General features: G+C 34.7%; 1 protein-coding gene across 1 annotated transcript; it reads left to right on the top strand.

Moving 5' to 3' along the window:
- Nucleotides 1–2,267: 2,267 nt before the first annotated feature.
- LOC107773225 (ubiquinol oxidase 4, chloroplastic/chromoplastic) lies at nt 2,268–6,526 on the top strand. Its single transcript, XM_016592699.2, has 9 exons — nt 2,268–2,568; nt 3,460–3,655; nt 3,822–3,915; nt 4,051–4,166; nt 4,676–4,784; nt 5,186–5,254; nt 5,512–5,583; nt 5,671–5,718; nt 6,107–6,526. The coding sequence occupies exons 1-9, from the start codon at nt 2,393–2,395 to the stop codon at nt 6,325–6,327; spliced, it is 1,101 nt and encodes a 366-aa protein (XP_016448185.1). The 5' UTR covers nt 2,268–2,392; the 3' UTR covers nt 6,328–6,526.
- Nucleotides 6,527–16,425: the final 9,899 nt, after the last annotated feature.

Genomic DNA, 16,425 nt, shown 5'->3' with positions numbered 1-16,425 from the left:
TGAATAGCCATTTTAACCTTTTCAATTTCCACATTTAAAATTCTCATACCATCACCCACAATTAAATGGTAAATATGACAAATACATCTAACATGAAAAATGTTACTAAATGCAGGATTTAATGTAGTGGTAAGCAGGGCTACAACATTAGTGTTACTAGTAGCATTATCCATTGAAATTGACATTATTTTATCACTAATGCAAAAATATCTACAAATGTCCGTAACTGTGCTAGAAATAAACTGCCCTGTGTGACATGAATTAATTATTCTATAAGCAATAATACGCTTTTGCATTATCCAGTCCTCATCAATCAAATGACCGGTAACAGTAAGATAATCACAGTCATTACCACTTCTACCAATATCAGTAGTAATAGCAACACGGCAATTAATATGAGTAAATAAATAATGCAAATATTGTTCATATTCATGTTTATATTTATAAATAACACTCTTTACGGTTGTGCGAGGCCATCCTTTATAAGTAGGATTAAAAATTCTTCTAATATAATGCACAAAGTGAGGGTTAGAAGGAAAACTATAGGGTAAGCACATAACAGTAACCATTTTTGCTAATTCCTCCCTATCTTTTCTTGGGCCATAATATAAAATACTACCGGTAACATTATGTGTCTCCTCAAACTTCTCGTCCCCCCGATCAACCCCCGAGTAACATAGTTAAAAGCTATTTGCCACACGTTTTACCTTTAAGCTTTATTTTTTTCTCTTGTTTGAATAAAAAATGGCCAAATAAGAGATGTTTCAGCCCGTTTAGAAGGTTGTTTATAAAAAGCAGGGGTAGTAACAGGGGAGGGGGTCAGATGGGGCATCATTTGGATTAGTTGAGTTAACTTCCGCAACAGGACTAGTGAGTGTATCATCATCCGGTTGCGGTTCATCCAAATCTATTTCCTGCTCATCTTCTTCATCAATAGTTAGATTACCATAAAGAGAATTCATATATTCATGATCTAAGTGTTCACCACCTCCAACATTATGCACATATTGACTCTCAGTAAATTATAATAAAGTATTATCACTATCAAGAATAAGAGCAGGTGGAGAGCGGCTATGGGGTTTGGGTAGGGGAGCCCGGAGAATTAGAGGAGGAATAAATTGACTAATAGATTTACCACTCTTGGATTTGTCTTTATTTGTACTAAATATTTTTTTAACGAAAAATCCATCTTAATTATAATTATACAAAATAAATAAAACAAACAAAACTATAATATTAAAACTAAAGAGTTGGAACGAGTTTACCGAATTGACGAACAACTTGTTGAAAATTAATTATCGTTGAAGACTTGAATACTTCAATTCACCAACTTCACAATTTTTCACACAAATTGCAACAATAAAGTAACCAATTATAGAAGAAAATTAGAGAGAGATTGATGATTTTGTGAGAAAAATGAAAGAATGAGGGGGTATTTATAGTTGAAAAGAGGAAAAAAGTGTAATTATAAAAAGTTTGGATTAAAACAAAGTTGGGGGGAGGGGGGTTAAATGGCTATTTTACAGAGCCCAAGCGACTATTTTTGCAGGCCAACAACCATATTTTAAATGTTATAACGGTTAAATTTTTTTTTAGATTTTTTTTTTTAAATAGCCGTTGGGCCCGTTTGAGCCCGTTTAAGATCGTTTGAACCGGCCCACTTAGCACCCGGTCCCGGGTCCTAACGGGCTTTTTAACGTAACCGGCCCACCCCTGGTCCCGGGCTTAAACGGTTAGGCCCATTTAGACCCACTACCCATATAGGCTCGCGGGCCTAGGCCGGGCCTAACCGGCCCACATGGCAACCTAAGTGACACTTTTCGTCGTTACATAAGTACATATTTAACGATACTATACAATAAAGTTTAAGTAACAATCAAATCAAACATTGTATCTGAAGTAACAATACGATACAATACAACAAGTAACGACCATCCAAACAAGTGTTAGAGATTAGTCAGTACGCATTTTGTCCTAAAATTTTAAACTAAAAATCTTAATTTCTGAACAATTCAGGATATTTTTGTCTTGAAAATTGAAATTAAGGACGTACTGACTAATTTTTTAATATCCTCAAAATTTAAAATTCAAGACATACCGACTAATTTCTAAATAGTAATCTTTTAAAATGACTATCTGTTGTCATTTTTACACCAATATTACAGAAAATGAAAATCGCAGTCCTTAAAAATATCTATTTTTGCAAAAAACGACAAAATGTTTTGATACTTTTCAAAACCATCCCTAAGTTTTCCAATTCCATTGCACTTTGTCCATTTTCCAGTTTGACACAGCTATTGGTTTCTCAGAAAAACTAACGACTTTCCTTACCTTCCCTGGCCGACTTAAAATAGTATTAGGTCGATTTTCTGGGAAGGCTAAAGGTTCAACAATGGCGATTTCTCTTTCAGCTATGGCTTTTAGAACCTCAGTTCCTTCATTTTCTTATTTCAAAGCAAGAAATCTTGGAAATCTATCATTTTTATGCATTTCTCAGACCCCATTTTGTTTTAATTCTCTAATTTCACTTCAAAATTCTTGTGGATCTTCACGACTTCATCTCTCAAGGTAAATTATAGTCTAAAATTCTTGTCTTTATTTCAATTTAGCTGGAAAAAAATGAGCTTTACACATCTTTTTTGTTGTTTGGTTTAAATTGTTACTATATAAAGTTCTTGTTTTTATGGAAATCAAAATAAAAAAATGATTGTGCCCATCTTTTTGTTATTTGGTTTAAAATTATATAAAGTTCTTGTTTTTATTGAAATTATTAGCTCAAACAATGAACTTTGCCCATCTTTCTTGTTATTTGGGTTGTAATTTATATGAAATTTTATTGGTATTGACAATTAGGGAAAAAGAAGGAAATAAAGAATAGTAATTTTTGATATTTTATGGATCTTTTTCATTTCTAGAGGATGATTTAGCATGTATTTTAATCAGTTTGTCTTTATTAGTATTAATTTGGGAGTTGGGTATTTGCCAGCAAAAAGAATTGAGGTTTGGGCCTTGCAAATTCTTAGCATTAACTGACATTTTCTCTACTTTACATTTTTGTGTATTTATGCCTTTAATGTTAAATTGTTTATTACAATTAGAATGAAATGGATATGATGACATGAGTTGAGCTTAAGTGGTGAAATATGGTCAGTGAGGATTCATATAGCTGACCCCAACTTGTTTGGGAATGAAGCATAGTTGTTGTATCGGAATGAAACGGATCCAAATAGAGCAGAATGAATACAGTGGATTAATATAGCTACCAAACTAATACTGGGTTGAGGTGAATACAGTGGATTAATATAGCTACCAAACTAATGGAGGTGTAGTTGATGGATTGATTGCTTTGCGGTTCATATTGTAGAGAATTTGCTGGTTGATTGATGTTTTGGTTGATCTTTAGTAGAAAAGCGAGGTTGATTTCTTTAAGTTGTATTTTGGTTGTTCAATTGTGTGCAGGAAATCATGTAGGGTTCGAGCAACGTTGTTACAAGAGAATGAAGAGGAAGTGGTTGTGGAGAAATCGTTTGCACCTAAAAGTTTTCCGAGCAAAGTGGGAGGGGGAAGTAACGGAGAGCCACCAGATGATTCACCCCCTAATGGTTTGGAGAAATGGGTTGTAAAGGTTGAGCAGTCTATAAATATATTTCTCACGGTAGGTATTGCATTTTCTGAATCTTGCTTACTATCAAATTTCATGAAAACTATGTATTTCAGGAATGTTTTTCAGCGCATAGGATTTAGTCCTGAGTAGCTTTTGTACATTCCAATTGGCTAAGAATATGTCTGATTGTGATCAAATTATGCTCTAATAATTTCAGGATTCGGTGATAAAGATTCTTGACACATTGTATCATGACCGAAACCATGCAAGGTTTTTCGTGCTGGAAACAATTGCAAGAGTTCCTTATTTCGGTAAAGACTACGTCTTCAAGCTGCTGATTCTTTTGTAACACCTAGACCATTTTTCCCAGACCGTACTATTTTGTTTAGGCTTGAACATATGTTGTGTACTGTATTGACATGTGGATCATAATGTATTTATGACAGCATTTATATCTGTTCTTCACATGTATGAGAGCTTTGGTTGGTGGAGAAGAGCAGATTATCTGAAGGTGCATTTTGCTGAGAGCTGGAATGAGATGCACCATTTACTCATTATGGAAGTAATGCTCTAGCTTCTAACTTCTTGATTTCCTTCCAACAAATGCCCTAGTTTATGTTTCTTCTCGTCCTTCTAATGTACTACACCTAACAAGCATCTGTCTTGCCGCAGTCATTAAGTGTGTGCTATGTATGTTGGTTTTTTCATAAATAAGCATAGTTTATTCGGCAAGGGTTACGATATGAAAGGCTTGATACTACATTGTCTCCATGTGCTACTTTAAACTTTTTATTGGAGAAATGTATTATTTCATATCATATACTTATATAGTGAAAGTATAGACCCTTGTGGTCCGGCCCTTCCCCGGACCCCGCGCAATAGTGGGAGCTTAGTGCACCGGGCTGCCCTTTTTTAATCTAAGTGAACTTTCTTTTGAATGGGATCTTATGAATATTTCGTGCAGTAAGTAATGAACCAACTTATTGTGCGTCACAGAGCCTTGTTTACTTGAATTGAAAATAATTCATAGATATATTTCTCTGTCCTGAAATCATTGTTGTTCAACTGCAGGAATTAGGAGGAAATGCCTGGTGGTTTGACCGATTCCTTGCGCAGCATGTTGCAGTATTCTATTATTTCATGACAGTTTTGATGTATGCTTTGAGCCCAAGAATGGCATGTAAGTTGTAATATTAGGATCTAACGTTCACGTCTCTAGAGCTTTTCTTTATCTCCTTTCAGTTTCTCATAGCTTTTTATTGTTTAAAAGAGTATGGTTCTGGATGTCGATAATAGCTGGAATATTCATCATTATCTTATAGACCAATTTTAATATTTCCAGTAAAAGTGTTATAGCCTTTTTAACTCATCAAAAAATATGTAGCATCTTTTACCTATCTTGCTTCTTTTCAGAATTGGGAGATGAAATCACTGCTTTCGGCATTTTTTCGTGCACGTCTTCTTTGTCTAGTTTTAAATTCTTTGATTTATATACCCGAAAGTGAGATTAGTGCCTTTTCATGTATGGACCATTATCAAGGCGAATACTGATAAAGTTTGGTGATGCTTCAATTCTTGTAGATCATTTCTCTGAATGTGTGGAGAACCACGCATACGAGACTTACGATAAATTCATCAAGGAGCAAGGAGGTATTATTTTACAAACAGTTGCATATTTTGAACAGCCTAAGCCGAGGGGCCAGAATTTTAAGTGGTAGTTTCCTTTAATATGCTTGGCTCTTTCTCAAGGATAGCACAATGTTTGGAAAGGAACAAGGACCTCGGGGAAGAGGGAAGATGGAAAAATATGCATATATTTCTAGTCAATTCCTTTTCTGGGATAGTTTAATGCTATTGGATTTTTAACCTCAAAATGGTAGTAATATTCAGTGTTAATGCTTCTGCAGAGGAATTGAAGAAATTGCCCGCTCCAAAGATTGCCGTGAGCTACTACACGGGAGGTGACTTGTATTTGTTTGGTGAGTGTTACAGCGGTACTTAATAAACTTATGACCAAATAATTTCCATCTGCTTTAGTACTCTAAACCATCTTGTGATTGCTTCAGATGAATTTCAAACTTCACGAGAGCCTAATACTCGAAGACCAAAGATAGGTAAAGTCACCTCAATGATATTGTATCATGTCGCTGTTTAACCCTCTTTTTTCCTGAACTTCGATATTGAGCTTGGTTTAGATTATTTAATAAGATGACTGTTGCATAAATATGCTTCATATCCTGATCCTTGGCCATTCTATTGAGATGTTCCATTAGACGTCTTTGTTAATTTTCAATGATATTTTTGTTGAAAACTGAAGGGTACAAAGTGTTGTTCACCCTTATCTTTATAATTCTCTAGCGGTGGTAACATTTCGTGCGCCCCTATCTTATAGCTGAGATATATGTTTATCTGGAGAAAGGAACGCTGTTTTGTTACTTTTGGTAAATCTTTTTACACAAGTGAAAGAGTACAGTTCTGATTGAACTCGTGTTTCCTATTTAGATAATCTGTACGATGTATTCATGAATATTAGAGATGACGAAGCAGAGCATTGTAAGACAATGAAAGCCTGTCAAACTCATGGGAGCCTTCGCTCTCCGCACACAGATCCATTTCCTGAGTCTGAAGATGATTCAGGGTGTCCCGTGCCTCAGGCTGATTGTGTAGGTATCGTGGATTGTATAAAGAAATCTGTCGCCGATCCTCAAGTCAGCAGAAGGTAGAGCAAGAAAAATGACAACCAACTAAACTATACTTGTATATACTAGTATAGCTATACAAAGATATATAGATCCATGTTCTATCTTTTTGTCTGAGGTAGAGCATGTCAAATTGCCCAAAGATGGGCAAGAATTTGGTTGTTTTCTCCTTTCATATGTACTGAATGTATTACATATATAATCTTTTGGAAAGTTTCAACAATTTAGTCTTTGCTTGGGATGTGAACCTCTAGATGATTTGTACACTGATCAAGTATTTAGTACTAGTTTTCTTTTATGTTTATCTGACAAGGATGATCTATAATGCAAGAGCAGAATGTGTTACCTCCATGAACTGGTTACACACACACATCACATATAAATATATAGACACACACATCACAGTCGCAATGGTGGAGACAGGATTTCCGCTAAGGGCGTTCAAAAAAGAAAAAATTTAAAATTTATTAAAAGACTGGCCAATGGGAATTGAACCAGTCCCCTTGGCCACTAAGCTATGCGTTTGGGCTATTTTTAAGGGGATTCTAAAAATAATATATAGAGACACAAGACGGATTTTGCCTTGTGTGTATAGTGCAATTTTCCGGCCAAGGGGGTTCGAGCCCCCCTCCGCCCCCTAAATCCGCCCCCCGGCCGATCGGTCACTCTTTAGCCTGTGATAAGCTTAGCTATGGAGTGGGTATACACCATCATGTCGAGACTCTTTCAAAGTGAGATACCGGCTTTCACGAGGGAATGAAATTATGCTACTTTCCCCTTTTGCAGAAAATGGAGATATGAATTGATATATTATTGAATTTGTGAGACGAGGCATGAAAATGCAGTTTATGCCTTAAATTGAACTATAATTTCAGGAAAATTTGGTGTACATTCTAAGATAATTTCAGATTCAAACCAACAATTGGTCATCCTGAAGAATATGTGTCTTGCCATTACACAATTAAGATCCGATTATGTGTATATATATAATATACGACAGTGGTATCAGGTCAAGTTGCTCGTACTTCAACTAATTCACGTAGTACATTTATACTATGGTTTATTTGATGGCCCAAGACAACTAGTAAGCTACGTTTTCAGATTCTAAATATTATTTTAAAAAAAAGATTTATACTATGGTAATATTATATATTAATATAGCATGAATATCTAGGGAAAAATTGTAGCTCAAAAGGTCTAAGATTGGACCCTTTTGTTTCATATTGTTTGATTCAATAATATCTTCTTCACTCATATTATGTCTGTCACACCTCCTTTTTATCACCTCCGGAAGGGTATAAGGGAGTTTTTTTCAATTTAAGTGACAATCGAAACGGGATTATTTTATTTAAAATTCAGAGTCGCCACCTGGGATAGTTTATGGTGTCCCAAGTCACCGGTTTTAAATCCTGAATCGAGGAAAGATTGACTCTGTTTTATAGTCCGCGAATACAGAAATCCGGGTAAGGAATTCTGTTAACCCGGGAGAAGGTGTTAGGCATTCCCGGGTTTCGTAGTTTTAGCACGGTCGCTCAACTATCATTATCGGCCCAATTATCTGATTTTAAATTACTTTTAAACCTATGTGCCTTTTTAACTTTAAAATCGCTTTTTATTTATTTAAAGAATTAATTCAGGGTTATTCAAAACACATCACAAGCCACGCTACATGAAATGTACTCGTGATTCACGACACGTTCTACTTATCCTTGTTGGAAATTAGAACCGGGTCACATGAAATGTACACCCGAATTTAAGAATTAAAAGAAAGTCAATTTAAAGAACGCGCCTAAAGCAACTACGAAGGTTCAAATTAATAACAAATTTGTGAGGGCCACGGAAAATTCAATTGATGACACACCTCAATTTTTAAAGAGTTAGTATTAATTATATGAGGGTCATGGGCTTGGGGTTTTTATTTGGCATGACACGCCTCAAATTATTCCTAAAGTGATTTCTTGGTCTAGTCTTATGAGGGCCATAAATTATAAGTTTTGTGGATATGGCACACCCCAATCTAATTAAAGATTAAAGCAGTTTGAGCTTTGTTCAAATTAATTCGGTCTTCATTACTATACGCATCCTATTCAAAGTGCTACATATTGGCCTAACATTTGGAGAAAGCGGATTTCAGACTTAAGTAATAATAGACAACAATTTAAAGGGCATTGGGCTCAAGGTGAGGCCCAAAACTGGACGGGATCAGCAAAAGGGGTTTTGGATGTAACTGGGCCAATGACAAAGGCTTAGTTGCGTAATTTATGGCAATTACTTGAAACAAATTACATTTTTTTATGAGAAATCTTGAGATTAAGACAAGTACTGACAATTCTTGCAAGTTTTAAAAAGATGCAAAGTGTATTTTGATGCCAAATCACATTCTATAACGAAGATGCAATAACTGATGTTATAAAGCTCATACACAGTTTGTCTCACTATTTAAAATATAACAAAATTCATGAATTCTAACCAAACACTAACATGATTTCAAAAAATACTATTACTAACATGAACTCAACTCTGTTCCACTCCAAACATTAGATCCAAGACAATAATGGACTAATTCTATGAAACCTTTAACATTAGACTCACAGACTTTCTTTCACTAACATTCATACACCTGTTATGCATATGCTAATATTAAGTGCAGGGTAGTCAAGCTAACACTCAAAGTTGACAACCTTCAGAACCCTTAAACTGATATCATTTGAGCAAAAGTATTGATTCTTCAAGAACATACAACGCACAGGTACATCAAAGCTAATTATAACATTGGTTTCAGCACATGAAACTAGTGAATCAAGCAGTAATATGTCATGTCATTAGACCCCTAATAATGAACTAGAAATCTATTCGAATACACTTGAAGCTAAAGAAGTAAACTGAAAGTCCAAACTTACGATTACAAACAACTACATAACATTCACTGAAATTATACCAAGTTCAGTTAAAACTGTAAACATACTAATTGATAAACATCAAGCCATAACAAGACTACTAAGACCAGACTTTAAAGTGAGGCTAGAATTTAGACATTGGAACACCATCTTTCATTCAACATTCACATTTCCACTCCAAGGATTTGAAAATGTATCTGGATACAACCAAAAACAGCTACAGAATTTCAAAAGAGGAGGGTGAGATCAGCAGTAACTTAGCAGCAGAAACATCAATCTCAGTCCATATTTGGAATCCAAAACCAGCAAAGTATTAGATCATCTTTCAAATCCCAGAAAATCAGCCAATGTAACAGTACTTTCTCTCTTTTTTTCCTGTGTTTTCTTGTTAATTTCCTAACTCTAGCAATGTATATTCCCCAGTCGTTTATGAATTTTTAGGTTTCTGATCTCTGCCTTGAAAATCAAGGAAAGGGGACCTTTATAGAGGGGTTTTAGGGCATCAGTAGTGAATTTTCAAACTTACCATTTACCCCATGCCCCAAATTTTATCTATCCAATTCAGACCCCAATTTAAAACTTGTTTGTAAATCTACCCCCTTCCCCACCTTTCTGGAAGTTTCCCAGGCGGTTTTAAAAGATTCCCCTTATTAAACTCCCCCAAATACCCTTAAGACTTACTAATTACCTTCACACTAGACCTTGAACCAAACTGCCCAAGTACCTTTGGGCCTCTGCAACACCGAGCTTTAAACAGCTCTTTGGGCTTCTTGCATTTAGCAAGCCCAAGTTAAGGTTTAGGCCAATGAATTCCCAAGCAAACTAAAAAACCCAAAATAACTCCATTTCTGAATTTTAGACATGAAATCTTTACATGAAGCAGAAATAATAAAAGGAAAAAGTAAAACTAGCAAATACTAATCAGAGAAATTAATCTAAACATTATAAACTAAAATGACTCAATCCCAATCATGCAAACAAAACTATTTAAAGCAGAAAAACAAGAAAGAAAAAGAGAGGAATCTGAAATATATGAAGATGAGAATAAAACAAAAGACAGAAAGAAAGAAAAATGGACGGAAATACCTAGAATAGGCAAATGAACAGGGCTTGACAAACCTCAGGCAAACTTCGATTTGAACCGAAATTGGCATCAATCGCGTGTTCTCGTCGAGAACAGACGAACAATACCAATTTCAGCCCTAATCGTTCTTGGAAACTCGAATACTTGAGAGATTTTTCTTTTTCTTTTTCTTCTTCTTCTTTTTAAGATCCAAAACTGGCCGGATTTGGTGGGGATTTTGGGAGATGTGGTGGTGGATTGGGAATCAGGGGTGGGTGATGGTTGTGTGGTAGGGTTTTAGGGTCGATTGGGCTCCGCCGCCGGCCGGTGGAAGCTTAGGAGTTTCAGGGCAGCGGGCTAGGGTTCTTGACTTTGAGAGAGATGAAGGAAGTGAAGTGAAGAAGGTACTAGGTTGTTCTGAACGGTGTTTGAACAATTTTAAATGAAAATGGGGGAAGTATCAGGGCCGTTGGATGATGGAAGATGGAAAATCAAGATCAACTTAACTTAATTGAACTCAAAACTATGACGTTTGGATTGTCTTGACACCTGAAGGGTTTGGACCGGGTATGGAGAGAATTTGGGCCTGAATTTGAAGCAGATTCCAGATGAGTTTTCAAAATTGGTCCAATTTCAAGGTTTTGAAACAAATTCTCAATTTCCTTTCTTTTTTGTTTTGACTTTTCAAATTAATCAACAAACCAAATTAACTCTTAAATTAAAATAATTTACCAAATTAAGCTAATTACTCATCATAGTATTAAAAAAATTAATTAACTTCTAAATTAAAAGAAGAACTACAAAATCTAAAATTAAAAGGTTAAAAATGCAAAGTGAGTCCTTTTTGTGATTTTTTTTATTTTTATAAAACAACTAATTTACTAATTAACCTAAAAATATAAAAAAAATAAGTCCTAAATGCAAATGCAAAGTATTTTTGTACTTTCATGATTTAAATAAAAATTAAATATGCACAAAAAAATGCAAATAATTGAGAAAATTCTACAAAAATTTCTAAAATAGCAAATAATTAAAAGAAAATCTATTTCCTTGAGATTCTGATCTCATATAGGGCAAAAATCACGTGCTCACATTGTCATGAGTAGTGTACTTAATGGTTACTTTAAAAACGCATATGTAAGTCATAAAAGTTGAGTCCAGAAAAAGTATTTTGTATTTTTGTTTATTTTTTCAATATTTTATTGGTGGGGTACATTGAATATACTGATTATATTCTGATTTCTGACTATATTTAGTTCATGCACTGCAACAATAAGGGTTTGTTGGCCATGTTACATGACCCATAATATTTCTGTTGTTTATTCGTCCACGTTAGCTACTAGTTCCGAGAATTGAATAAAGAACCAGCCAATCATTTATACCAATGGTTTTCCTTTTGAATTCTTGGAATTAGAATTTAGTGAATTTTAATTTGAACTATCAATATATTTTAATACTCCATACATAACAGTTAATTTACTTTATTTACCAAGTTAGTAATCTCACTTTTTATAAATTAATATCAGTAAAGTTGTATACGGGTAAAAACGAGCTCATGGTGCACTCCGACCTCCGATAGGATAAGCCAAGCTCGAGACATAATGACAAGAGGCCGACATCGAGGTGAAAGTCTCGTCGAGTCGGATTCGGGGGCATGACGCCTGCCCCCGAGAATATCAGGGTCATAGTTCCGGACTGATCTTAACCTCGAACGGCTTCGATGAACATTATCGGACAATCAAGCATAGCCAACGGAAGACTGAAATATTCGTGACCGACCGGATATTACGGCGGGGATCTCAACACGTATCGATAAGGAGCTGACAAACAGTTAATCAGAAGATTTTTTACCTTTTATAGAGTTGTACTTAAAGTAGGACTCCCCTACTGTATAAAAGAGGTCTGATAATTTATGAAAGACATTGTAACACGCTTCCCAAGTCAATATATTATTGTTTTTTTCTCTGTCATTAGCTCTTATCCACAATGAGCCCGGATCGAGGAGAAAGATTTCACTAAGGCTGAAATTATCCTATGCGTGTGGTTTGAATTTATTTTTATCTTTACTTTTTCAATTTAATTTAATTTATTATTTTGTGTCAAATTAATCTGCGTATTTTTAAAATCACTTTTAAATTAAATTGTTATCCGATTTTGAGGGTAAACAAAAGTCATCTATACAAACATATTTATCCTAATTGCCTCTTTTCTCCAAGGTAGAGCATAATCGTCACCTCTCTGCAATTTCTCCTTTCAATAAACTTTTGTCGTAACTTGATCAAGTATTTAATAAGTTTCTTCTAAATATTACTCCCTCCGGTTCAATAAGTGATTTTTTTTGGTTTTTTTCACGTATATTAATAAATTTATCTTTTAATATTAATTAGCAATAAAATTAATTATATTAACTTTTAATATCTCTTCACATAAACACTCCTAACATATACTTCAACATTAATTACTCCAAGAGTAATGTAGGAAAAAAATAATTAAATCATTTTTGAAATCTGAAAAAATTACTTATTTTAGATCACAAGAAAAAAGTCAAAAAATTACTTATTTTGAACCGAAAAAAATAACAAATCAAGCTTTAATTATAAATAACTCAAAATATGTGACCTAACCGCGCACATTTGACCCTTTTTGTTCGGTATTGCTTGATTCAAACAGATATTCTTCTTCTCAGAACTAACATTTTCTGGTTATGTGACAGTACTTTGCACCAGGAGATGAACCAAAAGTAACTTATGAGAATCCATTGTCTTTTCCTTTTTTTTTCTCCCGTCTTCTTTTGGTGGGTTCTTTTTTTGTTTTCATCTGGTATTCGATACTTAAATTAGGGTCCCGTGTAATTCGATTTTTCGTCGCATAAGACTTATTAAAGAGGAATATCCTTATGAGAATTTTTTTCATACATAAAGCTCGAATCTAAAATTTGTGATTAAGGATGAAGGAATTTTATTTATGATTAGCATATGGGAGCTTACATATAAGATGTAAGAATCTCTTAATGGTATGACGTCTTTTGAGGAAAATCGATTACTTGACACAAATCCGACAATATCATACCATGTTAATAGTATTATTGAGCCGTTTTAGTCCAATAACTGGTACCATAGCCCAAGTTCGACGGGGCGAATATGGTAATGGTTGAGTGACGGTGCAGGGCTCGGTTTGCTTAACCTTACGAGCTTGAAGACGCACACACAAAAAAAAAAAGCTAGTTGCGTGCTTCGGTTGTCATGAATGTTCTAATGATGTGTGTGACACATCGTGACTCGTGGTAGTAGGCCACGTGAAACTTAGTTCAAGGAGGAGATTGATGTGTGCGAACAAAGTCCCATATTGATAGATAGAAGTATTGGGAGCCTACATATAAGATGTGAAGATCTCTTAATTGTGTGAGATTTTTTGAGAAAAATTATACAGGCTTGACTCAAAGCGGACAATACCACAAAATGTTAAGCGTATCATTGGATGAATCCAGAACCAAAATGTGGTTCTTTTGGACTCAAAGAATAAAAATATGTGAAAAAATATAGTGACCAAAATATATAAAACGTCTTTTATACTTTAACGGCCGTTTGACCAGTTAAGTATAGCGTCTTTTAAAAAGACACTATATTTGAATTAATTTAAGCGGGAAAATATAGCGTCTTTTGTTAAGATGTTATATATATATATATAGCGTCTTAACAAAAGACGCTATATATATAATAAAACTGAATCATCGAAACCCCCCCCCCCCCCAATAAGAAAACCAAAGCGGTCCCCCCTCCATTTTTAATCAAAAAACGCTTGAGTGGAGCCCACCTGTCTCACAAAAAGTAAAGATTCTCGGTCCCACGTGCTAGCTAAGGTGTTATCTCGGACATTGTTGCTTGTTTCGGCTCCAAATCACAAAATCTTCGACTTTCTAAAAACCTTAAATCGAGGTATTCCGACTTAGTTTTTGTTAAAACTTATATAAAAAATGCATATTAGTTATTTTTTATGTGCTCTATGTTATTTTGTGATTGTTTTGCAATTTCACTAATTTATTATTTTTTATCCGGACTATAGTATTAGTATGCTACAAAATTCTTAAAATAGAGAAATTGTTATTAGTTGTAAAAAAATGTTAATTAGTTACTTTTTACTGTGTTATATGTATTTTCGTGATTGTTTTTGTGATTAAATTGATTTGTTATTTTTTGTCCGGTTTAGATTATTTATTTGCTAAAAGACTAGTAAACTAGATAAATTGTTACTTTAGTTCTCTTTAGCGGTATCTTGTGGCCTAATGTAGTACTCGTATTTATAATGTAGTGACCTTTTAACGTAGTAAAACCTAGTGCCCTTTAGCGTAGTATCCTTGTTGTTATAGAAATTAATCATTTAAGTATCTTTTATTCCCAAAAATACGTCAAAAAGCTGATAGTTCAAACATAAACTATCTTCAATTATAGTCAACAAACGTAAGAACATAAGAATTTAGGATATATTGGTGCTATTGGGCCTAAAATATTGTGTCTAGAACCAAAATGTGAATATTTAATAATTAAATCTTGTATAGTTATGAAAATTAATTATTTAATTTTAGTATAGTAAAAAATAAGTTAGTAACAAACAGACAAACATATAAAATAATAAAACTAACATATTAAATAATAAAACTAACATATACAATAATAAACTAACATATAAAATAACAGACCTGTTGAGTGAAAAATTGAAAAAACTTCTCATCATGAACATAAGAATTCAGGATATATTGGTGCTACTGGGCCTCAAATATTGTGTCCGGAACCAAAATGTAAATATTTAATAATAAAATCCTCTATAGTAAAAAATAGGTGAATAACTAACAAACATATAAAATAATAAAACTAACATATTAAAGTAACATATAAAATATAAAATTATAATATTGAAGATGTATCAACCTAATTAACAATATAGTAAAAATATCGAATAAAATTTAATATTCAAGGTATTGCAATATATTTAAGCAATGGAAAAGAAAAATAATGTAATTAATTTTGTTCAATTTACAATAGTCGTCATGGAGGTTCCGCCTTTGCATCCCGGACCTGCCTCCCTAGAGCTATTACGGCCACAGGCCGAGCATATGGGGCAGTTATTGGCCCAGACTTTACGTTCTAGGAGAATAGACGATATGTGGGACTTTCTTAAGAATCGCCAGCTCTATCCATGTATAGTCAGACGCCTGTAGGATACGAGTTTTTATAGGATCATTGAGATCAGCCGGCTACAGCTGGATTGGTCATTGATCACAGCTTTGATAGAGCGGTGGCGACCAGAAATGCACACATTCCATTTTCCCATTGGCGAGGCCACTATCACGCTGCAGGACGTGGAGGTTCTGTATGGGCTGCCGGTTGATAGACTTCTTGTTGCTTTGCTGCACGCCAAGAGAGATTATACGGGAGATCAGTACCTGGAGACGTTGCAACGGCTAAGGCAATGCATGATGATATTACTCATGATACACCGAATCTTCATATTAACAAGTACACGAGGTCGCTGTTGTTGCTTATGTTTGGAGGCGTATTGTTCCCGAATACTTCGGAAAACCTAGTCAGCTTGAGATTTCTTCAACATCTTGAGCGGTTAGATGATTTATATCAGTACCGCTGGGGTGCTGCTGTTCTTGGTTACTTGTACTGGCAGATGCGCCGGGCATGCACGGGCACCCAACGAGACGTTACAGGATTTATGTCGCTACTGCAGGTGAAAACATAGTCAAATACTCTCTTCATTATAACATACATCATAAAAAAAACCTTAAATTTTACGTTCAAATTATATATTAGGTTTGGGTCTGGGAGTGGTTCCTGCAGTTTCAACCACCTCTACACCCATAGCTCAGGATGCACCACCTCCACCGTTTCTCCTTTTGGCTAGGAGGTGGGTTGATAGGTGGGGATACAGACGCGAGTACGAGGCTCGACATTATCTCCCCTATTGCAGAGATTTGTTGGATTTGCTGGAGGACGTGCAGGTAATTTTATACTTAAGTTTACTTGGCTTGGATTTATATGTGTTGCGTTTACTCACGGTTCCTGTTTTTACATAATAGTTCATTTGGAGGCCATACAACGACGAGCTAATAGTTGGTTTGCCTGATTATTGGTCGACTGGGCGACTTATCTGGAGCTC

This window comes from Nicotiana tabacum, chromosome 13, assembly GCF_000715075.1.
Source record: "Nicotiana tabacum cultivar K326 chromosome 13, ASM71507v2, whole genome shotgun sequence".
Classification (NCBI taxonomy): Eukaryota; Viridiplantae; Streptophyta; class Magnoliopsida; order Solanales; family Solanaceae; genus Nicotiana; species Nicotiana tabacum.
Note: the sequence above shows the minus strand (reverse complement) of the source record. Positions and strands in the feature narration are given on the sequence as shown.